Below are 27,687 nucleotides of genomic sequence, written 5' to 3'. Positions count from 1 at the left end.
TATAATAGTAAACATCATAAAAAAAATAAAATAAAATTAAAAAATTAAAAGTAAATTTTAGTTAAAATAATAATCCCCTTTTCGCATCATAATTTCTCCATTATATATCCTTTTTCTTTAAGACGGGGATATTTTAATAAAACATTATTTTTGTTTACGATTTGCATAATGCATTTTTTTGTAAAGTAAAACTGCAACACCCTTCCACTTAAGTTAGACCCACCAATCTGCGAATAATCAATCTTCTTTCGATCTCGACTTATTCTTCTTAATTTTTGCTGTCTTCTAAGTTCTAACGAAGGCTTTGTCGCTTGAAATTTTTGAATTCTATCTGTCGCTTGTCACCCTGTGAAACGATCAGCTTTTTATCGCTGTAAGCCACTGACGAACTTGATACACGCCTGTTTTCCACTATCCACGATTGATAACGATTATCGATGACATCCAGTTTCCTTTCCTCTCTGGTTTTTTGCTAGTCTGTCTTAATCTTTTTTACAATTTATCGTAGCTTTCTTATCAAGACTAAAGTCTCGGAATAATTGGCTATTATTGGTCAGCGATTAACGATTGCAGCATAACGTCTTGACCCTCTTTTCTATCAATTTGCTTGTTTTCCCCCTTTCTCTTGTAATTGATTGGTTATTGCCTCTAATTCTTGTAATCGTATCTATCTTTCAGACTTTCGGGTCTTCTACGACAGTTTGTCCTTGCTGAGATATCGGGTTATCACATCTAATCTACTTCTACCTAAAATAATCTATTTACATATCTACATTTATCTCCTCTAAACTAATTCTGCCTTTAATAAATGGCGTAAATTATACTAAATCTTAAATTTTATAATACGTAGCAAAATATAATAAATTATATCACATTCTATCACCCCTCTCCCCTTAATGAAGCCTAGACCCATATTTTCATGAAAAATTTACTTGTATTTAGCTATTGATCTCATCTTCTTTTCAGCCATGTCTAAATTTAAATCTAAAAATCCTATTCTAAAATATATATCAAAACCTATCTTTTTTTTTTTACAAAAATTATCATTGTGTATTTATTTCCTCATGTACTCTTTGACACTCAGTCTTTAAAAAACTGCTGAAATATATAAATCTCTTTTCATACATACGTTGTTGAGAAATCAATGACCTAATCATAAAAATTTTCATACTTACGTTTATGAACAACCTCTTACTTCTAATCACTATGGTTTTCACCCCACGTCTTTGAAGAACTTATGAAATCTAATCATTATAATTTTTCGCACAACCGTTGTTGAAAACTGATATGTATATTTCTAAAGCATGTTTTTCCTTTTGTATTATTAGAATAATATTGTATGATTCTTCTTAAATCTTATTCATGATTCAAAATAAAAATCCGATCTCAAATTGAGCTCGATTGCGGCATAAATTTTCTAATGACGAAAAGCCGATTCTCTCTATGAAGATTTTTTGGTTAATCTACAACCTAATATACTAATTCACATTAATCCTTGAGGCTGTTTTATCTCTCGCAGCCCTTAAAATAAAAGTTAAACGTAAATCTTCAATAAGAATTTAATCAACTATTTCCTAACAATAAAGTTATATTCTAATCTTATTCACCGAATTTTTTAATTATTATATCTCAGCAACCTATTAGTTAAATATTAACTTTCGCAATTTATGTTTCTATTTCTTTGTCAAAGTTATTTCTAGTGATCACTTGATAATAATTCTAAAATCTAAAATATCATAGTCTTTATTAGTTTCAAAACCTTTGTCTTTAATTTTAGATTTTATATTCCTACATAAACATAATCTTAACCACATAATTTTTCCCTTTCATCTTTATTTACATATTTTTCTTACGTTCTTCTGGAATTTTTTTTTTTTTGTATTAGAATACAGTTTGACACATCTCCTTGTTGCCGGTCACAGACTGAAGGTTATTAAGGGCCGGTCTCCTCCGCTCTTCGGCACCACTGTCACAACGACAAGATTGTCATTGTGCATCAAAACCTAAATATAAAAATAGAAAACAAATATATATATAAAAAGGAAATTAATAATAATTAGGAATCACGAAATCATAAAATCAACTTTAATTCTTTATTCAAAATTATAATAGTAAACATCATAAAAAAAATAAAATAAAATTAAAAAATTAAAAGTAAATTTTAGTTAAAATAATAATCCCCTTTTCGCATCATAATTTCTCCATTATATATCCTTTTTCTTTAAGACGGGGATATTTTAATAAAACATTATTTTTGTTTACGATTTGCATAATGCATTTTTTTGTAAAGTAAAACTGCAACACTCAAAATTTTTAAATGGCACACAAATGTTTCGATATTTAGAATCTTAACAGTTAATTTCTTGCTTAGGACTAAATAGTCAGTCAGGCTCGTGGAGATGTGTGTTTATTTTAGCTAGGTTCTTAAATTATTTTGCCACTTTATGATATTGAAGAAGTATCAGAGACCTGCAGAGCAGAGACCTTCATGGGCCTTAATTTTTGACCAAGCCCGGCCCTGACCTGCAGCAAAAACTTTTTTTGGGCCAAAGCCCTGCCCGGCACATATCTAATGAAAAAAAATATCCAAGCCCGACCCAAACCCATAATAAGTTTCAAAAAAAATTTCCCAAGCTCATATTCAAAATTTTAATTTTTTTTATTTAATGAAAATAAACAATATTTATTTAGGCAATCATTTTGTTTACAATACTGAAATTTATTATTATTAGAAGAAAAGGCAATATTTCTTTAAATTAGCAACTGTTTTAAATAATCTAAATTTAATAATTTTAGGCCCAAGCCAGCCTAAGTCCATTAAATAAAATTTTTTTAATCCAGGCCCGGCCCATGCCCGCAAGAAAATATTATAATAGACCAATACCCGGTCCATTGGCAAGGGGCGGGCCGGCCCGGCCCATGAAGGTCTCTGCTGCAGAGGTACCATTTTTACGGCATTTTTTTTCAAAATTTTTTTCAGCCCGGACCGTATTTTATATTTTCAGGCCCTGCCCGGATCTTTTTCTAAAAAAATATTCATACCCGACCAGGATTTTTTTAAGATATATTATATTTATTTTTAATTTTTATATGTGCTAAATTCTAAGCTTTAGAATTTGTGAAGATCAGTCCGGCCCAAAAAAATATTTTTCACAAATCGTCTAGCCCGAAAATATTTTGATCTCCTAGAATTATTTCAATGTAGATACAATTTCTACTTCCAACATAAATGAAAACATTTTATCAATTAGGTTGAAAAATAATTTGAGTGTCATTAAACCAACATCCTATTTGCTACATTTAGCACGATAATCTTCGGGGCCCTTGTTATTATAAAAGACTTGAGAAATATCTCCACTCAGTCAAAATTGGTGACACTAGGAAGGGATTTCATCTAAAAAACGAATAGTAATCAATATCTATAAATGTAATTTCCCACTTTTTTAACTCCCGGTGTAAGTCTTTTCAGCCAGCATTACATTCCATGTAATATTTTATTATTTTTAATATAATCAATTTTGTTTTTAATATTTTAAGGTTTTTTTTAATTCTTCGAATATTTTAAACTCTATATAGGAATTTTATAATAATATTAATCTACCTACCGAGAAGGGTTTAACTCCTTTTTATTTTCTTATGATATCATATGCCGACATCAAATTATTCAACCTCATAGTAATTTGAATAACAGTTCGATGCGACTTGCACACTAAAAAGTTAATATTTTCTTTCGAAATTTTTCTAATATTTTTTAATCCGAAAAGAAGAAAAAATTTTAAATTTATGCGATATCTGAAAAACTCATTTTTACTAAAAAAATTTTTTTACAGATTTTAAAATTCGAATATAAATTTTACTACATTATAAAATTATATGTATTTAAAAATAAATAAATTTTTTCAATAATTTTTTAAAATAAGTATGTGCCATTTGGTAGTATTTTCCCGATATAAAAAAATGATACATCATACGAATATATACTACCGATACAATGAATAATTTCTAAAGTAACTGTAATCGTGACTCTCTATTTTACTTTTGGAGTGTAAATTCTAATTAATTGCTTTTGAATAACTAGTAACTTTCTCTCGATGTAATTATAACTAGCCTTTCAAAAGAAACTGCATTTATCTAATAAACGTAAGCGTTACCATAACTAAGTTATAACCTCCTATCCTATAAATAATGAGATTAATTTTTTTGTTTTTTGCAAATGAGTCAGTTTTATTATTGAACTCCAACCCCCCCCCCCCCCCCCCCCCCTTCTATTTTAAAAATCGCAGTCTCAATATATTATAAATTTCCTATTAAATATATTTTTAAAAATGAATTAGTCTATAATACTTATTATTTGATATAACAGTATTGATAATATTCATTTTTTGATATCGTTAAAAATTTTCCTTTTAATCGATTAAGACAACGGATTGAAATATCAGAGAAATGAGATTTTTAAACAATAATTGTTAGTAAAATATTTATCTCTTTTTATAATTTTTGATGTTTATTTAATATATACAAATAATTTCAAAAAAATAAAAATTCCTAAAATTTGACATTACACAAGTTTTTCAAAGTAGGATTTATTGACTAAGAAACGAATCATTAATAAAAAAACGATATCTTGTCATTTACAGATTCACACTTTCATATGTAAAAAATATAGAATTGTGTAGAATAAAAACTTGTGAAGTAATAAATATTTTAAGCTTAATTCAGCCTATAAGCGGATAATTAATATGAAAACTGTGAAAGAACAAATTACACAAGAAGGGTGGAAATCTATGAGAAGTGGATATAAAATTTTTACTAAATTATGTAAAAAAAAATTCTTATCTAATCCATTTGAGAAAAACAGGCATAAATATCGCTTATTTATAATGTCTAAAATTGTATCGATAAAAAAATTATGGGTTAATTATAAAATTTTTAATCAAAAAAAAATTAAGTCACTCTTGTAAATGACGTAAATGATAAGTAAAAATATTACGCGCAACAACTAATTGCTTCATTTTCGTAAAATATTTTATTCTATTCTATTCTAGTTAAGTGTTGTTTACTTTATTTCTAACCCTCTGATCATTCGTTCCCTATTGACGTAAGAAGACCTTAAATAGTGCCATCATTTTAGTCATTCATTTTCTGAGTTCCATTGAATGTCATCAAATCAATAAAGAATAACCCTCTCCCATTCCTCAAAAAAATATAAAATATGGGAATTTTTTTTCCTGGGGAATTACCTTTCACCCCGTAAAGTAATTAAAAATTTATGTAATCCGCTGTATTGATATTAAATTAAATACCATTATCGAAATTGAAAAATAATAAAAATATAAGAATTTAAAAAATGAAAATGAATTAAAAAATATAAATACTATAATTAGAATTTTTAAAAAGAGGGAGTGTGAAATTAAATTTAGACCTCACTCTTCCATTAAGGCTATGTTTTTCCAAATTAAGCACAAGGTGGTAGGAGACAGGGAGATGATAGAAAAGAAAATTAATATTATATCCCATTGCAGGGGTTAGATTTTTATTCGGGGCAAAAGATTTTATCACTTATTATTACCCTTCATAAATTTTACCTTTGTATGATTTACTATATGTATAACTTGGTAAACTGCCTTGATAAGAGATGGATAAGAGAAGATAGCTTAGCCTGGTTATTAAAATTTAAGGCATTTTAGGTGGTTTTAAAGCACTTTTTTTTGAATAATTTGCGAAACATTTTTAAGAAATTATCATCTGAAATTATTACTCTATATAACTCTGAAAGGTATTTCCAAATTTAAAAATAATCAAATTAATCAAAGTCATATTTATTAGTTGCATTTATAAAATAGAAATTAAACAGTCCTCTAATTTATTGTGAAAACGTTACTCCCTGTTTAGAAGCAGTGTTTTTAGATATTAATATCAATTAAATGGATGTCCTTTGAAACTGAGTATCATATAAATGCCTTTTTTTCTTTTTCGTATGTTAATAATTTTATATAGTTTTTTTAATCGTTATAAACCTTTTTTAAAAAAATATCAAATTTTCTCTCATTAATTTTTCCAATTTTATTATTTATTTTAGCATCTAAATGTAATCAATAATTTATAGAAAATAAAAAGAAAAAATTTACTAAATAAATTAAATCTGCAATAAATTTCTGTAAAAAAATTTATCTATATTTCGTCATACACTTTTTAGAAGAATTTAGAAAGATAAATTTTATAATATATAAATGTAATATTTCATAAATAATGATATATAATTTCGCTATACTACTTATAATTTTTTTAATAATGAAATTTAATCCAATTATTTGCTCTTAAGATTTTAAAGAATTATTAATTTTTTTTACACTATATAAAACTAAAAATTTTTTTAATAAAATAAAACTTAATTATAAATTATTCCATTTCATTTAATATTATAAACTCTTATAAGGTTATACTCAGTCCGATCCTGTAATTGCGCTATAAAAGACTAACCCATTGCATACAATTTTCCCACTATGGGATTTTGAAGAGGGGGCTCTCTAAAAAATTCTTTTTTTTTTGAAGAACAGAGATTTTTTGATAAAATTTTACTTAAAAATGCTAAAATCTTTTATTAGTTAATCTTTTGAATTTTTCATGCAAAAAAAATCTATCAAAAATGAATTTAAAATTATTTCAAATATTTTTGATTTTTTTTTATATTGTGGTAATAAATTAGGCCAAAAATTCTGTGAAAGAAATTTTTTAAAATATTGAAAGAATATATCATAATAATCGGTAAGAATAAATTTATTTTATTGTCCCATTATTAACTTGATATTTTTTTTTGAGCGTCTCCTTCAAAGGTGGCGGAACAGAAACACTAATTCTAAAATCTATGTAAATATTTCATGCTTTATTAGTGTTTACGAGCGCATTAATTGGCCACAAGATTTTGACCAATCTTAAGAATACGACGACTGAAAGCATTTATTTTTAAAATTTTATAAATTTTAAGTAAGTTAAGTTATTTCGATCTAATAGGTAGACAGTGTAGAGAAGGGGGGAAAAGTTATTCGCAAAATGAAAAAAAAAGAAATTTCTAAATAATATAGAAGGCCTAAATATATGGTTTGCGTTAAAATTTAGTAATTTTACGAGTATTATTAATTCCTCAATTAGTTTCGAACCACGAAAAATCCCAATTATTAGTAAAATAAAACCGTCAGGTTTTAAATGTAAATTGAATCAAGCTTTTGGAAACACTAATTTTGATTATACCAAGCCAAGTAATGCTTAATTATTATATTTTAATGCTTTAATCTAATTTGATGGATGATTAAAGGAGGGGGTGGGGGGAGGAATTATTAGCTAAACAAGAAAAAGGCGAATTGATATCATATCACGTAGATATAAGAGTTCTAAATAGCTGATTTCCATTAATATTTAGTGCCTTATAATTTGTCAAACTAACCCCAATAAGAACCGAATTATAAGCCAAATAAAAATGATGATGACACCACGTGTTAGGGATTATGTCAGCCAAACTTCTGGAAGCATCACTCTGAAACTTATAAAATAATTATTACAAATTTAATACCTTTTTAGGGCTTCAACTCGTTTGGTAAATAGGTTAAAAATGTATAATTGGCAAAATAATAAAAATTTTAAAACGATCTGGATGCTCCAAAATGTAATGTCTGATTAGATTACTTATTAATTCATCCATCAGCTTTTCAAATCAATAAACAGATATCAGTTTATTCTTTTCTATTTATTTAACAGATACAGAAGCAAAAGTTAAAATTAAATTATATTTTGAATTGAGCTATATTTTCAAAAAAAATGATATTAAGCTTATATTAAAAGGCTCAGTCTTAAGCATGGTTTGCCAAAGTATTAAAAGTTCTAATTTTAAATAAGGCCAATATCCAGAGTTTCTTGTTGTATCTAGATACACAATTATAAAAAGTATCTGTAAATGACATTTTAAAGGTAGAGGTATTGTTTCGGTTACTTTTTAGATACATTTTGATATAATTTTATTTAACGTTTTTTTATATTAAGATTAATAATATTTGTATTAAATTCATTTTATAATATGTCCGAGCCAAGCTTCTTTTATTACAAAAACAAACCAGATAAATCTTATTTCTCTATTACGTCAAGGATGACGACAAAATGATACATTTTATATTACAATTTATTTTATTTATAAAAATTAATAAATATGTATCATAATTTTTAGTCCAATATTTCTACAATCTCAAGAAATCAAATAATTTAATACTAGATTTCTTTGGACACTGCTAAGGTTATATAAATATTGATGTATTGACACTCATCAAATTTTGGATAATTTTTTTTCACTGCAAAACTAATATTTCATATAAATGGCATCGATTTGATTGAGACTTATGAAAATAGCTGAAAGCATTATAATAAAACTTAAGGAAAATAGGGCAAATGTAGTTGACAAATTTCATAAATTATATGTAATTATATGAATTAAATATTTATCTACCTAGACTTTCAGCAAAGCAAACCCTACCTTCCAATATTAATATAGAGTCAGTCCAAGAATTCTATAAAGTAAACTTCTTTATCCATCTCTAGATGTTTTTATTACTCAGTTGAATGAAAGGTTATGAATTCATCAGGCAGAACTTAATCTGCAATATTATCGTAGAATCATTCGGAGTTCAATTGTTAGAAAAAAATTAAATATTTGACAGATATTTAAGGCGAGGATGTGAAAGTATCCCATGATGCATAAATAGCTCAATGCTAACTATGGTATTAAAAGTCAACTATGGTTGATAATTTTCTCAATGCTATAAATGCTTTGCATAATTTCAAACACATTTAGGCTATTTTTCAATATAATAAGATTATATTATATTATGGCACTTCTACCCATTAGTATACTTCCCATTTTTTCTAAGAATGAAAACATACCTTAGAAATATGTTAAATGGCTTAATGTAAGCCTATTTTTAAAAGATGAACTCAATTTTAGCCTGAAAAATATTTCCTAAGGCTTAAGATTTTATTTAGTAAATGTCTAATGAGCATAATCATCAGGTTAGTTGTTTTTTAAAAATTGGCTCAAATTAAGTCTTTTAACAACACTACTGAGAAGTATACTATCTCTGAAAATAGATAAAATTGGTTAGCTCTTTTTAATATATGTATAGAGTTGACATCAAATGAAATCATTTGAAAATTAACCCCAGAGAAGATTCAATTTCACATAAATTTATAAATTTTTATTATTTTTAATTTTATTTTTCACCAATTTTCATTACACCTTATGAATTCTATATTGAAATAAGAATGTTTAACAAAATATAAAAATAAAAAATGAATATATATATATATATATATATATATTAAAAGTGAATGCATATTTTAAAAATATCGATGGCCCTAAAAAGAGCTTATAGTAAAAATGTTCCTAAAAAACAGGTATAATTATGTTTAAAAATTAATTGGAGTTTTTGTTTAAGAAAAATTGATTCGCGTTTTTCGTTTGTAATGTTATAAATTTTACGTGCTAAGATTTTTTTTAAAAAATATGTTGATTGTGAGAAATTGCCATTAGTTGAAATGACTATGGGTTGAAAAATAAAGTTATTTAGTATTGAGTATTTATTAATTTTTTTATTTCCCCCCCTAGTAAGAGGGTTTGAATTAATTGATGAGGGAAAGGAAGAGACGCAGGTTGCGTCCCAAATTAGGGATTTCCCATTGGACCATGGGGTGCAGGTTAAACCGTCAGGTCTGAGACCATCTTGTAAAGAGAGGTTTGTTAGTTCTAGGATGTTAGGTATTTTAGCTTTATTAAGAGCGTTATGGATGATTTTATTTATAGCTTTATGCCGGAGGTGGCGACCTTGGCTGCGGGAGCAGTTTAGGCCGTGTCTTGCGTTTGGTTGAACGGGTAGGTTGCAAAGGTGGCAAGTGTGTGAATGTGTAATCGAGCATCCAAGTCTAAATCCTATGGTAGCTCTCAGTTGGTCATTGGTTAAGAGATTATCAAGGGTTAGGTGGAAGTGCCTCGAGCCATTCATGCCCGCCATATTTATTGTTTAGTTGAAGAAGTTGTATATCGCTGATATTATTTTGTAAGTTTATAACATGCAATAATTTTTTTAGAATAATTTTGTGCATTAATCTATACTTCTAACATTTGTTTTATAAAAAATAATTTTATATATCAAATTTTACAACGTTCTTTTTCGAATCATTTATTTTATAGTGATTCGTACGCCGATATAAATTTAATATTTTATCATTAATTTATATTTAAATTTGTAAATAACTCCTATAATTGCAAAAAAACATTAATACCCCCCCCCCCTCTCCCTTACCATGAGTAATTCCTGCATATGGACCTCAATCTGTTTGGTTGTTTGGTAAAGAGTATAAAATAAAAAAGTTAATATCAAAATAAGATAAATTTAAAAAATTGATATAAAGATTCAAGATAGAACAAAAAATATAGAAGTACTAAATTTAGTGTGTTTTTTAAAAACGGCCCGATTTAAGCCAAAATAATATTATGTAGGCCTAGAGATTTTATTCATAAGTGGCAGAAAGGTTTGGATTTCCAACTTCCAAATCTAGAGGCTAACATAATATTGTTTTAGGTAAAATGTTAATTGGAGGCGTTTTTAAAAATCGACCTAAATCGGGTCACTTAACAGTACTAAACTAAAGCAATCCCTATATTAAAAAAAATTAAAATAATTAAAGATATAAATATAGACTATCATTGTTACAAAAAATAAATTTTTCAAAATTAAAATATGAGCTCGATGTAGCTGGCTGTTAGCCTTGCCACATTTATAAATTAATTTAGAAAAAATTAAATTATTTCAAATGCTATTTTCAGTATTTTTAAAAAAATTGGAACCTATCAGCATATACCATTGTTAAACGATTAGACATTGAGATATGGGCAAACTCATCCTTTGCGTATTACAGCTTTAAGGAGAGATTGGATTAAAACAAAACATAGTAGATCAAAACGAGATCTGATGAAAATGTGTATGAATGTGATATATCATTCTATGAAACATTTTTTAAATATATAATATATATTTTTTATTATAAATATTAATGTTGTTAAACGGCTCGATTTAAGCCGATTATTAAAAATGGTTAACTCAATATTTTAGCCAGAAAAATATTGTCTAAGCCTCGAGATTTCGTTAACACATGTTCAAATCTTTGTGCCACCTATGAGAAAAATCTTAAGGCTTGCATATTATTTTTCCTAATAAAATATTGAGTTAGCCGTTTATAAAAATCGGCTCAAAACGAGCCGTTTAACAACACTAATAAATATATATGTCATTAGTCGTGGTTTAATATATTCGACCCGGTCCGAGTTTATAAGAAAAAAAACATTTCAAGCTCGGTTCGGGCTGTTGAGAAAATATTTTTTAATATACGGGTATACAAGTCGGGCCGGGCGTAAATATGGGTCTGTAGATATCTGATTAATATATATAATCTAAATTTAATATTTTTGAATAGACCAGATTTAGCCCAGGCCATATTTTTAATATCTTACAATTTTGGAGGTTAACGAGCCTGATCGGGGTTCCAGGTCGGGCCTGAAGGGTTTTGATATTATACACAAATTTTTTTGTATCACAATATTTTTTAGATTATAATAATTTTAGTATTAAATTATCCTATTTAATAGATACCATTGCATTTTTATATTATTATTTAATTTGTAAAATAATTCTCTTTGAGAGTTAGATGTTTCTCTAAAAACAATTGTTAATAATTTTATAAAATAGTTTTATAAATCCATTAATCAATATAGTATTTATAACTAAAATAATTGTAATCTAAAAAATATAAGGATATGCTATTGGTTTAGAGGTTAAAATATATCCTCTTTTTTTTAAATTGCAATTTTAATATCCTTTTATAATGTGTTTTAACAAAATATGGTTAGTTTATATTAGCAAAAATTGTTTTTAACTCAATCCTTAACCGTAGGAACTATAATCTATGTTTATTAAATATTTATATTAAAACATTTTTTTAGCCTTTTTTTTTATAAATTTATAGGAAACTAATGACTAAAAAAATTGAAAATTTCTAATTAATACAATATATAAATAATATATCTTCCAAATAATAAATTAGTGAATATTATTATAAAAGGTATTAACTGGAATTGTGATAGGAATAATTATCTTGAATAAATAATTGAATATTAATTTAAAAAAATTAAGGAGAAGAATTTTTTTTCACCTATTTGGGTCACTCTGTGACCCATTCTGCTTATAATGAGTTTAAAAAATAGAATTGGAAAGGAGATTTGGAATACATGGCGCAAGAAGAAAAAAATTTGCTAATGATAAGGTTTTCTGGAAATGCCAGATATTGAGATATGAGTATGATATCAGTGCCTTTCTTTTATAATTTGAAAGTTTATAATGTAGGGGAGACCGGATCATATGCAGATATTTTGCTTCTTTTACTACAAAATTTTTTATTTTTATTTTTGCGGAATTCGAGTAATTGTATCATTGGATTGCCTCATCATTAGAACTAGAAAATAAATTAAAAAAACCGGAAATTTCTACCTTTTATTGTCTGAATTCTATTTAGAGTCTCCCGTTTTAGTAATTTTAATTAATAATAAATTAAATTTTACAGAGCATAAACTTCCGATCAGGTCATATCTGAAGTTATAAATCTTTATAAAAAATATATGATGACCAGGAATAAGTGGCATGTTTTTATTTTTGGAAAATATGAAAAGATTGCTTTGTATTGATATAATAAGAATGTGTAGCCCAAACATTCAATTTTAAAATGTAAAATAAATATGAATATGTAACCTAGATAATCTATAAAATGAAGGGAAAAAAACTATAAGTCTAAAACTTTTTTGAGTAATATCATTTTATGTGAAAGCCATCTTGTTTGCCAGTCAACACCATCCATATACCAGGTGTTAATTCCCATACTATTTTATTCAAAAAATTATCGCTAATATTAATTATGAAGATATAAACTACATTGATAGACTTCCAAATCAAACTTGAACTGCTTTTTTTTTACCGAAACGAATTCGTTTCGATTCCAATCAATCGTAACTTGTTATCAGTAGCGTAGCCAGATTATTTCTAAATGGGGGGGGGGGGGTTAAAATTTTTTTAAAACCCGTTTTGCCAGGGCTTCGGCCGAGCTTCTCCTATAAAAATTACTTTATATTATTGATTTTTATATAGATATTTTATCATCTTAGTTAAAATTGTCTGAAAAATTGGAAGCACTAATTCTAAAATATGGCAATGCTTTGTGCTTTACTAGTTTCTGACTTTAATCAGTATAGTAGCCAGTATAGAGGGAAAAATTATTGGTAACAAGATATTGGAAAGCGACTGAAATTTATTCTTCAAATTTTATAAATGTTTAATGCTTAATTGTATATTCATTTAATCCTTTTGGTAGAAGAAAGTATAAAGAAAAAAGATATTTGCCAATATGGGTATCATGCTAATATGAAAAATATAAAAACTATTATAATGCTTACTATTTAAATTTATAAATATTAAAAGACCTTTATAAAAATATTTTATAAAAAAAATAGTCATTAGTCAAGTTAATACGATTTCACATTATTATTATGGCAACTCAACTCCTGCCAGTCATTGTCTACAAGCCAGATATGACCCATGTTCGTAAAAAAAATTTCCTAGCCAAACTTTTAAAAAATTTGGTCATTGGGGAGGGGGGAGGTTATTTGTGTCAAATACAATTTATAAAAAAATGCTTTCCATTTTAAATAAATATTAATTTTTTTAAATATTAATTATATTATTTGACGAAATTTTGTGCTCTTAAAGTATTAATAATAATAAAAAAAATTAATAGGCATGGTAATATATACTATTAAATAACTTCTTTCTTCCTTTTTTTAAAGAAAAATTAGGATTTTTAGATGATAATTTTTTTTTTGCTGAGGTCAATTATTAAAACTACTTTCACTAGTAGTGTTGTTAGAAACCCCATTTCAGATTGATTTTAAAAACGGTCCGATTACGATTATAGCGAAAATACAATATGCAAGCCTAAAGATTTTGCTCATAGCTGGCAGAAATGCTTATACATTTATTTGCCAAATCTTGATGTTTATATAATAATATTTTAGCTAAAATCTTAATTCGCGCTTTTTATCAACATTATTCCCTAGGATATAATTTTATAAATTATTTTTAAAAAAAATTATTTGTCCTGCTAATCCAAATCTTTTATTGAACAAAATTTGAATATTTTTATTCCATAATTATTAAAAATAAATAAAAGAAAGATAATTATATTTTTATTATATCATTAATTTTTAATGGCTAACTAAACCTAAACCATTTTATATGAATATTTTTTAAATACGTCTTTCCTTTTTTTTATATTTTAATTAACAATTAAATTTTAAGAATAAATAGCCAATAAATATTTTTTAAAAAAAAAAAAAATTCGAAAGATAATTTTATTTCTTGGGAAAAAATATATCTCCTCTTTATCGCATAAGGCCAAAAAAGAATCTGCGTAAAACTTGCTAAAATGCAGAATACATCACACATAAACATTTCCAATGGTCCTCACCACCCTCATTTAGCGCATTCTCAAATATTTTCATTTTACAACTACTATTGGTATATGCTTTTTATAAGTTTGATAGGCATAATCGGTAATGCAGGGGTAGTCCTAGCTTTCAAGATAGATACGAATCTCTTCCGTAACGCGGGAAATTTATTAGTCGCAAATTTGAGCCTTGCCGATCTCTGTATATGCTTGTTATCAGGTCCCCTCTATTTGGGAGCGGCTTACGCCTTCGAATTCAATTACCATAATCAGGTCGTGGTCTGCCACATAATGGGGGGACTCAACGTATTAATGTTTTGTGAATCTCTCTACTCAATAGCATTCATTGGCGTAATCCGTTTAGTGTTAGTCACTAAGAACAAAGCGACGTATAATCGATGGTTTAGCGCGAGTATGACATATGGATGGATAGGTGTCAGCTGGGCTCTTTCGATATTGATAACAATCTTACCCGCCTTAGGACAACGCGTAAGTAATACAATTGGACATTTTGGTTATCACCGCGGTTTCCGGGTTTGTTTGTGGGACGATTCGATTCATACGTTTGATATAAATTGGGGGTCCATAATTTCGCTCTTTAGCATGATTCCATCTATTTTCGTAGCCACCTTTTGTTACTACAAAATATTTCTCATCGTAAGGTAAAAAATATTTCCGTTATTGGAAATTTTCATATTTTATTTTATAGTTTATATATGTCCTAATTGGGATGTGGAATCCTTGGAGATTCTGATCTCAATTTTATATCCTTTATTGAGGAACGATTTTTAAATTTGAAAACATCTGTTTTGACCAGAAATGTATTCCAGGATATGTAGAGCGATTATAATTCAACTCATGGAAAATTATTTTTAATTGCACGACCTCTCAAATTTTACAAGTTATTAATAAAAGTGATTAAATTTTTATTAAAAACCCTCTTTTATATACCTTACCCTTAACCCATATCTTTTAAACCTTTAACTAACCCCAACCCCATATCTATCTTCTAACCTGTAATCGTACTTACTTGTTTAGCCTTATATATTATCATCCAATTGAAAAGATTTCCCTGAAGTGCAGATTCCTCGAGTTGGGTTAATTCTCATGTAGAATAACTACCTTATAAATTTCAGACAATTTTTTTGTCATTAAACTTTGTGTATTAATCAATTTAATATGGAGTTTTTTTTGACGGACTCGAAGTAGTATACATTAGTGATCTGAATCGGGTTTAATTTTTTAACCCGGGCCCGTTTCAAATTTTTTTTAAAAAAAAATTTGTCCCGAAAAGCCTGATTCGAAATATTTATTCGCGTGGCATGGCCCGAATTTTTTTAAGTGTAAAAAAGTAGAATATTCCAGTAAAAAAAATATTCTACATACATAATAATAAATCAAGCAAAGTAACAAGTTAAAGTATATATACGGAGAATAACTTTAACTAAAAACATCTTTCACTATTTATAATAGAGATCTGCAAAGTTAGGGGGCTTGGGCCTAATTCTATTTAAAATAATCGGGTTCTGGCCGGGCCTAATATTTTTTAAAAAAATTCGGGCCGGATCGGGTTGGATTTTGGAATTTTTTAAAAATATATCTAAATTTCTCAATTTTATATTGAATTTTTTATGTAAAATAAAAATATTTTATTTTATTTATTGAAACTAAACGACATATAACATATGACTTATATTTTAAGTAATTATAAAAATTAATTTCTATATTTAAATAAATTCGGGCCGGTCCGGGCCGGCAAAACATTTTTAAAAAAATTTCGGGTCGGGCCGGGCTTGAAAAATTAGGCCCGATGCAGATCACTAATTTATAATACATTAATTATTAATTTTCGGAGTTAATGTAAAATATTGATTATTAAATCTAATTTTGAAACCTTTTATCTAGGCAATTATATGATATTTAATGTTATAAAACCTCTCATTTTAATGTTTAATCAGAGTAACGCAATTTTAAATTATTAAATGTGACTGGATTTATTTATTTATATCTTTTTTTTTAAATCTGACACTGATATTCATATTAAAAGGATATTTGAGACGTTGTAACACCTGTGTTTTATCTTATAAATTTATTAAATCACCGTTAATATCATAATGATAGTAAATGTTTGTTTTTCTTAATTTTACATATGAAGGCAATCGAAGTCACGAGCCAGACGAAATGCTATTGAGAGCAAAAGGGTGAATATAAATCCGATAGCGATAATCAAAAATTCGTGGTCGAATGTCGCGTGTAACAAAGTCACAGCTATCCACTCAAACCCCATTTTGGACCATCTTAATATATCTCAAATTGATTGCCACAATATTCAGTCTAGACAGATTAGCTCCCAGACAGCCACGGATGGCATAAATTCGATGTTAAAAAAACATAAATTTACTAGGGACCACAAAACAAATATATATTTACTCATATTTTTTGTAGCTTTCACTATTTGTTGGTTCCCATGGAATCTGATAGTTTTACTAGAAAGATGGCTCCATTTCCCGATTTGGTTTTTCAGGTTATCCCCAGTGCTGGGGCTGACTAATTCGGCCTTGAACCCTTTCATGTACGGAATGATGAACGAGAAATTTAGATCTCCTTACATAAAATTTTTCGCCTATTTTAAATCAACTTTCCTTCGCTTGGATTTTATTAAGAGATTGGCACAATATATTAACAAATAATAAAAAAATTTAAAATGATATACGAAATTGTATGCAGGGATTGGAACCTAAAGTATCAAAATCGCAAAACCGGATAGAACATATAAAGAAAATGTGGTTTTAGGGTTTTTACATTTTTTCTTCAGCAAAGAAATGAATATTCCTGAAAAATATACTTTTAAAATGATATTTTTAATTATAAACATATAATTCAACTTGTTTGGTTTAAAATATCAAAATTATTATTTTATTTTAATATGGAAATAATTGTTCAATGTATTGTAATTTTTCTTTCTTTATTGTATTATTTCAACAAAAAAAAATAATATCCACATGGCCGTAACTATAAAATTTTTAATTGGGCGGAGGGAGAGACTGGGGGGAGGGCATCCATTTTAAAAAAATCGTATATTTTGCAGTGTTGTTAAATGGCTCGATTTTTAAAAATAGTACACCCAATATTTTAGCCAAAAGATATTGAGTAAGTTTGGAGATTTTACTCATAGATGGCAGAAAGGTTTATTATACAGGCATGTAATTTATTATAGTAAAAATATGTATATAAAACAATTTTTTTTAATATTAAACTTTTACTATTTTGATGTAAGGTCTCGTTTATAGCGAATGTGAAAATACTGTGATGTAGCTCAAGCCGTGCATGATTTAGAAAAATACCTTATGTTGAAGGATATATCTATGCTAAAGTTTAGCAATTAATTGCTCGCAGTATTTCGTGCTTCTATAAACGATGCCTAACTCTCTCAAAAAACAAAATTAAGGTAGTGGCATCCAAAATAAATTTAAAGTTAAAAACGAAAAGAAAAGAAAAAAGTTAAAAAAATATAAAATATATTTGGACATGGCTCAAAAATATAAATGACTGATATTTATAATTTCTTTAAAATTTGTAATTTTTCCTTTCTGAGGGACTAGAAAAAAATTTGGGGGAGAAGAGCTGCCTAACACCTTAGTTACGGTACTGTAAATTGTTAACCTTTTTAGAACCCCGAACCTTTAAAAATACTTCAAAGAAAACCCCATAATCACAAAGATTATGCCGATCCCTGACTTGTTAGTTTATAATATCATTTATTATAATATTTTATGAATTATAATTGTTTAGATTTTATTTTTTTTATAATAAATACTTAATGCATTAGAATATATTTATTTTATTGTAATTCAAAATTAAATTACCAGAATATGTTATTATATAATATTATTCAATTTATTACGTTCTAAAAATATTTTTTCGATGATTATTTATTTAAATTCTTTTTTTTTGTATTTTTGCTAAATTATAACGTTATTATAATAAATATGAGATTATTTAAATAGAGATCGCAAGTGGTAGCATTCATTTACAGATCTGGCATGGATATGATTTTTTTAAAAAGTTTAAAGGTAGTAGGGTAGACCGAGGATAGCATAATCCCAGGGCAGGTAATTTATTCTCAATAATTTAAAAACTAATATGAGATTTGAAATTTATGCCAATTATGTATTTTAATAAATTGCATAAGGAGGTCTAAATATATTTCATTCGAAATTGCTCACGAGAAATTTTAAATACAAATTTAAATTTAAACACGTTAAAAGTAACTTTTTAATTTACATTAGATATATTATAAATCTACGGGACATAATATTCCACTTTATGTAATTGTGCGTTAATTTCTTTTTATTTCTTTTTATTTAAATTTATTAATAATTTTATAATTAAACTTTACTTTTATAAAGAAGAATAAATTTAAGTAATCCATTTTAAAAAAAATTATAGATTATTTATTAATCTTATGGATCTATAATAGTAATTATATAAAATTTCACTTTTAACTCAAGAATTATCTTTGGCTTATATTTCATTTCTTAAAAATAGGTTTGGTTTTACTTTTTTTAAATATATAAATCTTTTTCCAAAAAATATAAGTTATGGTCAACAGTTTTAGTCAAAAAAATTATTAACTTTTACCTTCTTTCTTTCAGATTAATGTTTAAGATATATGCATACATTTTTGAGTGACAGGGGGTGAGGAGGGGAGTAAAGAAAATATTTTTTAATTGTACAAAATGATATCAAAAAGTGCCATATTCTAAAGGGGGGGATTTCTCCTTGTCTCCTTTTCTATCATAATTAATAATCACTATCGAAACAACATCAAATACAAACTCGGAATCCAATTCAAATGTTTTACCCTCATTATCAGTAGGAAATACTAACATGACTTTAGTCTTAAAGCTTTCATCTTTTAGATTTTCTTATCAGGGATATTATAACGTCCGTTTATTTTGAATTTTTTAAAATACAAATGAAACTAATTCAAAAAAAATCAATTGACATTAGCACAACTTTTTGTATGTACTGTAACAGGGAAAAAATGAAAATCGAATATATATTGAATTTAAACAACTTTACTCTATGTATTAATTTTTGTTTCATTTTGATAAGTACGAATTCCAAATAGTAAGTAAAACATGGTTATCTTTGAATAGGGCTTTTATTCGAAGTATCAAAATGCTCTTTTTTGTTACTTAATCGTATATATATGATGTCTTTATTTATTAATTATTAAATCATTATAATTTTATATCAGAAAATATCATTATATATTGTTATATCTAATGACATAATGTCATTGGTTATATCATATTTAATTATTGTGTCAAAATCATTTAAGATTGATTGACATGAATTCTAAATGCTTAATTATTTAAATCAAGATGGTAAATAAATTTAAAAAGAAAAAATCTAATCTAGTATTCGACGCAGAAGAACGAAAGTACATTTTATTTAAAAAACTTTATAAACATTCATATAGAGAATACTTAACAGGATTTCATAAACGCAAATTGTTACGGAAGCAGATAGCTGTTGAAAATTTTGAAACACTAATAAAAGATGAAAGGAATAAAATTAAGAAATTAGTAATTTTAGTATATTTACATCAGGTTAATTATTTCTAGAAAAAAGAAAATATTCAAAAATATATAAAAACAACAACAGAGTCAGCAGTTAATAGTAATTTATTTTTTCAAATATAATCAAAAATGTTTAATATTAGAAATAAATCAAGTATATGAGGAAAGTTACTTATCAACTAATGATTATCCTGAGCAACATGTTACAATTACCAGCTTAACAAATTATGATTTAACAAATCAAAATACATTATTAGGAGTTAATGTTTTAAAATATAAAATTTTAGTTATTATATTTAAAAATTGGTTTAGGACATGTCAATACAAACTTGTGATTTAGAAAAGAAAGAGAAAGGCCTAGATAAATCAAATCAGTAACTTACTATATATGTTTTTTGTTAATTTATGGATCTTAGGCAAGAAATAGAAGTGCGTAAAAATATTGAAAAGTTATCTATAATTTTGCAAAAAATTAAAAATCCTTCTAAAAAGAAACATCGGAAGAAGAAAAAGAAACCAAAGAAAAAGAAGAATAAATAGTGATATTTATAGTAGAATATTTTTTATTCTTAAAATCTGGAAATATAATTCATTGATTATCAAATTTTTTTCAAAAAGGGGAATACATTCTTTCTACAGAGGCAGATGATGTAACTAAATAAGAGATGATTGAATCACTCACAATCATTTTATTTTAAGATCTCCACCACAACTTTATAAAAATTATATAGCATTACAAAATTTCTATTTTGTTATTTAAATAGTAGGTATGCCAGTCAATGTTTGGCATAATCTGATATGTTCAACAATTTTTTGTTATGCATATAAGGGTTTGTGTTTGAAATCAGGATCTTTAAACATCTTTTGAGACTGTTATATTTATAACTTTTTGATAAATTATTCTGTCAATATTCTTTAAGTTTCTTCACAAATTTTACATAGCCATTGATAGATATTTTTGGATACTATTTGTTTATGTGTTGTGTCTACCTTCACTAGGAACTTTTTAGAGCTAAATGATTATATCTAAATACTCCTTTTTTTACCTCTAAATCATTTGAGTAGATCAAATAATGAAAAGTGAATTTGAGTTAAATTATTTGCAAAATTGGAATTTTATATTGTGAACATGCAATTAAGATCATTTTTGTATTTTATAATGAGACCTAATAAAATAATTAAAATTTTCTTTTTAATTAAATTAAAATATGAAGGTATTCCTCTTTAAATAAATAAAAATATCACATAAAGATGTATAAAAATTTTATTTATAAATCCCTATGTTTATCTTTTGATCACATAACAACCTTTTCCAATAAATCAGTTTTTTTAAAATCATTGATTTAAATACACTCGCTAAAATAAATCTAATCTAATATATTAAAAAATATATTTTATTTTCCTCCCTTTGGGATAAATATATGAAAAAAAAAATTATCATTCATAAATATAATATTTAAAAAATTTTTTTTTTGGTAATAAGAAGAAATCCCCTGTATAAAATACCCCTTGGGAAAATAACAACCACTGCCCCCCCCCCCCCCTCAGAATAAAAACCCTTTGGAAAAATTTAAAAATAGAATATTTTTATCAAATTTGATGCCTATAAAAAGTTGATCTGCATTGGGCCTAATTTTTCAAGCCCTGGCCTGAAATTTTTTTTAAAAAGTTTTGCTGTCACAACCCAAACCGATTTTTTTTAGAAAAAAATTTACAGGCCCAGCCCAAATTTATTTTAATATAGAAATTAATTTTAACTCAAAATAAAAGATATATGTTACATGGCATCTAGTTTCTATAAATAATCAAATATTTTTATTTTACATAAACAATTCAAAATAAAATTAATAAATTTATATATTTAAAAAAATTTTCAAGAATCAACCTGGCCTGATTTTTTTAAAAATATATTAGGCCCGACCAACGTTTGCAGATCTCTAGTATAAATAACATATCTGGAAATTTTCTCACAATACTAAAGATTGGTTCAGGCCATACACCTCTTCCAGGAGATCTTCAAAATCAAAGAGTGCTTTATCAAGAATAATATATGTAGGCTTGGTAAAGTAAGAAAGAAGGGAGGGGTATGAGATGAGATAAACTTGGATCTGATTTTTCCCTTTTTGCTGATTTCTATTTGAATTTTTTTTCTTTTATTTTTTACAAATTTAGATTTATATATTTTTTGCTAATTTTTGTTTTGATTTACTTTCTTAAAGGAGAGGGGAATAGGGGAGGAATATTTTCATATACGCTTATATTTTAATATACCATGCCAATATATTATATTGATAAATAAATTTTTAAAAGAATGCTACAATCATTGACAGCTATTAAAATGTATTATCTTATTATTTGTCATCAAGGTGTAAAATTTATATTTAATCAACAGAATTAAAATATTTTATCAGTTTAAATAACGTTATAATTCCTGGTATTTAGACAATTAAACATTAATTTGTATCATCTTTATCCTGCATTCACAATTAAAGCGAATTCATGGCCAATTATTCAAAATATGTAGTTTTTTTCATTATTTTACACGAGGGAGTAACTGGATTCAGGGCTATACGGTATATAAAAACAAAAAATATATTTTAGTATTATAATTTTATATTTTGATTTGAATATTGTAGGGATTAGCTTGGGGTGTGGTAGTATTAATTGGGAAAGTTTAGAATTGATATGAAAGAATAAATAAGGTTGAACGAGAATTTTATTTTTACAAGGAATCTAGCATAAAAATTAAATATATATTTTTGACAAGGAATCTGGTATAATTAAAATTAAATATATTTTTTGTTTTTTTAACTTAAAATATGTCGATTTATATATATATGTAATATATCATCAGACGGTCAAATATATACTTTTTTAAATCAATTGAACATAATATGATATGATCTGGAATTAACGCCTCAAGCAATAAAATATAAATATATAAAATCAATTGAACAATATATAAAATATGAAATTAACGCCTCTGATAGTAAAATGTAAACATTTAAATATTATTTTACAAACATTTAACTACATACACCAAATAAAATAAACAAAAATAATTATAACAATTTTAGAGAATGTGATGTTTTTTCCTTAAAATAATTTATAACATTATTCTTGACAAGTTGAAATTTTCTAATACATTATAATGATGAAAGGTCATAATATATTGGGGAAGGGAGTAGATCTATTATAATATTGTTGTTTACTTGTGGACTAAAATTAATAAATACATTATAATGGGGATGGGGCTATATATATTGGGAAAGTGAGTAGATGTATTATCATATTATCGTTGTTTCCTTATTGTAGAATACTATCAATAAATACATTATAATGGATAAGGGACTAAATGTATTGGGGAATGGAGTAGATGTATTATTATAATATTGTTGTTTCCTTATTGTGGAATACAATCAATAAATACATTATAATGGGTAAGAGACTAAATGGAATTATTTATAACAAAAGGTACATATCTATTATAAAATCTTGATTAATACTCAACAAAACGGAACCATAAACGATTGAATATATAATGACCAAATTTATCAAAGATATCTAATTTGATTGATGTGCGCAATCACAACATTATTATCTATCTTAATTTTACATTACTGATCCCCCCAATGACACTCCCCACATGCCAATCTCTATTTGTGCCCACTTTCACAAACACATTTTTTTTAGTCAAAAAGTCTTTGTTGAACATTTAAATTAGTAATCATAATTTTTAATAACAATGATTATTATTTTAATGTAATATATAGTAAGGCCTGTTGTAATATAATAATTAAATTTAAACCATTATTGGTAAATATTATATTATATCAATTAGCTCATATATAGTGTAATTTATACCTGTTTATGTTTACGGTATAATTACGAAAAAAACTATTATGGATAGCTATATTGACCCCTCACCAATAACTCATTAAATGTAATTTATACTGTTAAGGGTATAATAAAAAAAACTAATATGGATAGCTATATTGACCCCTCCCTACCCATTTTCTTTGATTTGTTGGTATACTAATTATTGTTATTTCATTTATATCTACTTCCTTTCCCATTATAATGAATTAAAAAATTGTAAAGAATAATATTATAAATTGTTTTAAGGAAAAATCATCACATTCTCCAAAATAATGTTTTATTTAAGGTATTTATTTTTTTATTTTAATTGGTGCATATAGTTACATGTTTGTAAAATAACATTTAAATTATTTTACTGTCTGAGGCGTTAATTTCATATTATTTTATATATGTTTAATTGATTTTAAAAGTTTATATTTTACTGTTTGAGGCGTTAATTTTATATTATGTTTAATTGATTTAAAAATTATATATTTAACTATCTGATGATATATTAAACAGGTGTAAAAATCGACATATTTAAGGTTAACAATAAACCATATTTGATTATACCAGATTCCTTGTAAAAATAAAATTCTCTTATTCTGATTTAATCTTTCATATTAATTCTAAACTTTCCAAATCAATACTACCACACCCCAACTTAATCCCTATAAATATTATATTTGTAATATAATTAAAATTAAAATATTTGCATTTTTTTTATCTATACGAATAAAAATATACCCTTATTAATAGGTCTTAAGTAAATATGAGAAATACGAAAAAAAAATTCCGGGGATTTTCCCCATAGGTTTTTTCAAGGATTCATAATTTTTTTTATTAGATTTGTTTTTTACATTTATTTGAAAAGATAAAATTTCCAATAAAGCTATTAAGATATTAAAAATCAGCGATGGATTGATATCTTTTAGCTATTGCAAAAATCTACTCCACTAGTGTTAACATATACTATAACCTGTTATACCTAAAACGAACTATTCGATACCTATTACACGAATACGATTAATAAAATTATTAGATTATAAAATTCGAAATAAATACAAATAAAGAAAATATTATATATATATACCCCCTAATACTTTATATTATTCAATCGAATTATCTGTGAGTATTTACCGTACTCTTTGTGGAACATTTTAATTTTTTAATACTTTATTTCCACATTCATAAATATTTTTAAAGAATTTTATTTTTTGATGAATATGAATAAGGAATTATTCGATTCTGATGGGATTTGCTTACTATTTATTGGATGAAATTAAATAAATATATTTTCCTTGTTAAATTATTCAAAAAATATTTAGAACTATTCTTATTAATTATCTGTTATCACACAGTTATATAAAATGAAAAATATATAATTAGTATAATTAGTAACGAAAAAAAAAATCATAATAACAAAAAGACAATATTGAGGCATAGATCATAAAATAATGTAAAATACAAAATAATAAAAGCGAAAGCAGCAAAAATTATTCAGAACCTCCTTCATCTAATCATCAAGAGAGATCGAATTTATAAAACAAACATAATTAGCCTTAAGAATGACTATTGCGATCCTCTGTCTTAAGTAAACACAATTAGCCATAAGAATGACTATTGCGATCCTCTGTCTTAAGTAAAAACCTTCGCGAGACTCCCCAGAATTTTTTCTGAATTAGGCGGGCAACGTCTTTGAAAAAGTTTTTAGCCAAATCACCATATGTAGTTAAGGTGGAGAAAATGATGGGTATGAATATGTAATTTGAGGAATCAGCTCTGTATTTTTTGATCTTACTCTCTTCAGAGCGTCCATGTTAAGATTAGAAGAGGAGTTAGTGTCCAGACAAGAGAAATCTCATATTAAAAACTTTCCTTGAGACCATGGGATACGTGTGACCCCATCAGGACGCCTACTATCGGAAAACAAGCCAGAAGGCTCCATTGAGGTAGGAAAACCAGCTGACCTAAGTGCAAGAGATATGATTTGATTGCATTTCAAGTGTCTAGTTTGCCGACCGGGATTACTGCAATGTAAAGGATGCAGCGCCATATTGTTATCATCAGTATGACATTTGCTGCATTTATATGGTAATGAAAAGGGAATGTTGAGCCTGATATATAAAGCATAGCTGAGCTAATGGTTGTCGAGTTTGAGATTGGTAGATGGAATAACATCTAAAAATTCATATCCCCGATCTTTGATAAGTTCAATAAATGTAAATCTAGCTAATGGTGAGACTCGAAATAAGGTAATCAACGGAGTTTTTCACAAGTGGTAAATCCCAATCTTTCTGATTTACAGAGATCGGAAATAGGGTTGAGGTTGTGACGGATTTTGAGCTGTATTCAAAAAAGGATCGTGAACCGACAGATGTTCAATTAATATATGTACCTGTGGCTGGCAATAAAGGCACATATTAAGATCGACAATGGGGATCTTATACCAAGGCCGCCATGTTTGGAAGAAAGTGTCGCTTGATGCCAAGCTATGTCTGTATGATATTTAAGCAGTCGCTAAGGATGACTTTTATTCTAGTTTCGAATCTCACTAAATGCTCTCTCTCTAAAAATAATGGGCTACAGCGTCTACATGACAGGATTTTCACTAGATGCAAACCCCCTTTAAAAACCTTTGCCTCCCCCCCCTCCCCCCCCCCCCCTTAAAAATTCCTGCCGCCGCGGCGGTGTCTCTTTATCACTTTTTTCACCTATTTATTTATTGATACTCTTTTCGCAGAATTTATAAAGGATAACTTAAATTAATCTATCTCTGCTACCAACTATCGTATTTTATGAATATAAAGGATTTATTTTTTCGATAATAAATTCAATTAAAACCTCTATTATTTACAATGTACATAACAATGTGTATGATTGTTTGCAATATATAGATTTGGTCGATGAATTGTATTATAATAATACTATAATAAAAGAATTAATTTTTACAGCAATTAATTTTGTCCTATTTCATCTCAAAATTTAATAGATAACCCCTCAATAAATTTATCCTACCCCCATTAAAGCAGCTTACCCCATACTCCCTCAAAAAAATAGGATGCAAACTGTTCCTACCACTCCCGCTCATGTAGACGCTGATGGGCTCGATCGTAAAGCATAAAGGATTTTAGGGATGTTGAAGAAATTCCGAATTAAAAAAAGGCCTTGTGAGCCGAAAGACAAGGAAGAATGCGTTTTAAATTTTTAAAGATATCGTCCATATCGCTAAGAAAAGAATTCACTGACTCCTCACCAATGGGAGAGCCCAAATGCGATAGATTTTTCAAGGGGACATGCTTAAAACCAAAAACGTTTTGCGGAATTTTATTAATATCGTATTATTCAGTTTGATTTGATTAATTACGAGTCCGAGGCTGTCAGTAGAAGTCTTAATAATATTAATAGCCTTTATCACCTCTGCAGATTCGCTGGAGACGACCCCATCATCAATATGCCATAAGTGTAAGGGTAGCCTGCAGTCATTGTTTATTTTAGTAATCAAATCTTGGATACCAAGGCAAAATAATATGGAGCCAAGGGGATCACCTTGCTGAATACCTTCGGAAGAGGTTATGATATGATGGTCAAATACCAAATGTGATGGTTTTTTATAAGACGAGAGGATATAGTTTGTAAAAATTGGGAAATGTTT

At 26.8% G+C, this 27,687-nt stretch overlaps 2 protein-coding genes across 3 annotated transcripts; both read left to right on the top strand.

The window, feature by feature from the left end:
- The first annotated feature begins 14,515 nt into the window (after positions 1 to 14,515).
- LOC135932029 (melatonin receptor type 1C-like) lies at positions 14,516 to 17,374 on the top strand. Its single transcript, XM_065469371.1, has 2 exons — positions 14,516 to 15,248; positions 16,742 to 17,374. Exons 1-2 carry the CDS (start codon positions 14,566 to 14,568, stop codon positions 17,274 to 17,276), a joined length of 1,218 nt encoding a protein of 405 aa, XP_065325443.1. The 5' UTR covers positions 14,516 to 14,565; the 3' UTR covers positions 17,277 to 17,374.
- A 2,526-nt stretch (positions 17,375 to 19,900) lies between these two features.
- LOC135922160 (nucleolar protein 12-like) lies at positions 19,901 to 22,144 on the top strand. Of its 2 annotated transcripts, XM_065456588.1 has the most exons (7): positions 19,901 to 20,035; positions 20,075 to 20,180; positions 20,220 to 20,274; positions 20,318 to 20,439; positions 20,487 to 20,548; positions 20,591 to 20,725; positions 22,053 to 22,144. In XM_065456588.1, the coding sequence occupies exons 1-6, from the start codon at positions 19,977 to 19,979 to the stop codon at positions 20,712 to 20,714; spliced, it is 528 nt and encodes a 175-aa protein (XP_065312660.1). In that variant the 5' UTR covers positions 19,901 to 19,976; the 3' UTR covers positions 20,715 to 20,725; positions 22,053 to 22,144. The 2 variants fall into 2 exon arrangements, with proteins under 2 accessions (XP_065312660.1, XP_065312658.1); XM_065456586.1 differs by lacking the exon at positions 22,053 to 22,144 and having other exon boundaries at positions 20,591 to 20,786.
- The last annotated feature ends 5,543 nt before the right edge of the window (positions 22,145 to 27,687 follow it).

Source organism: Gordionus sp. m RMFG-2023, chromosome 1 (genome assembly GCF_954871325.1).
Source record: "Gordionus sp. m RMFG-2023 chromosome 1, tfGorSpeb1-WG-v2, whole genome shotgun sequence".
Taxonomy (NCBI): Eukaryota; Metazoa; Nematomorpha; class Gordioida; order Chordodea; family Parachordodidae; genus Gordionus; species Gordionus sp. m RMFG-2023.
The sequence above is the reverse complement of the archived record's forward strand: the minus strand, read 5'-3'. Positions and strand labels throughout refer to the sequence as shown.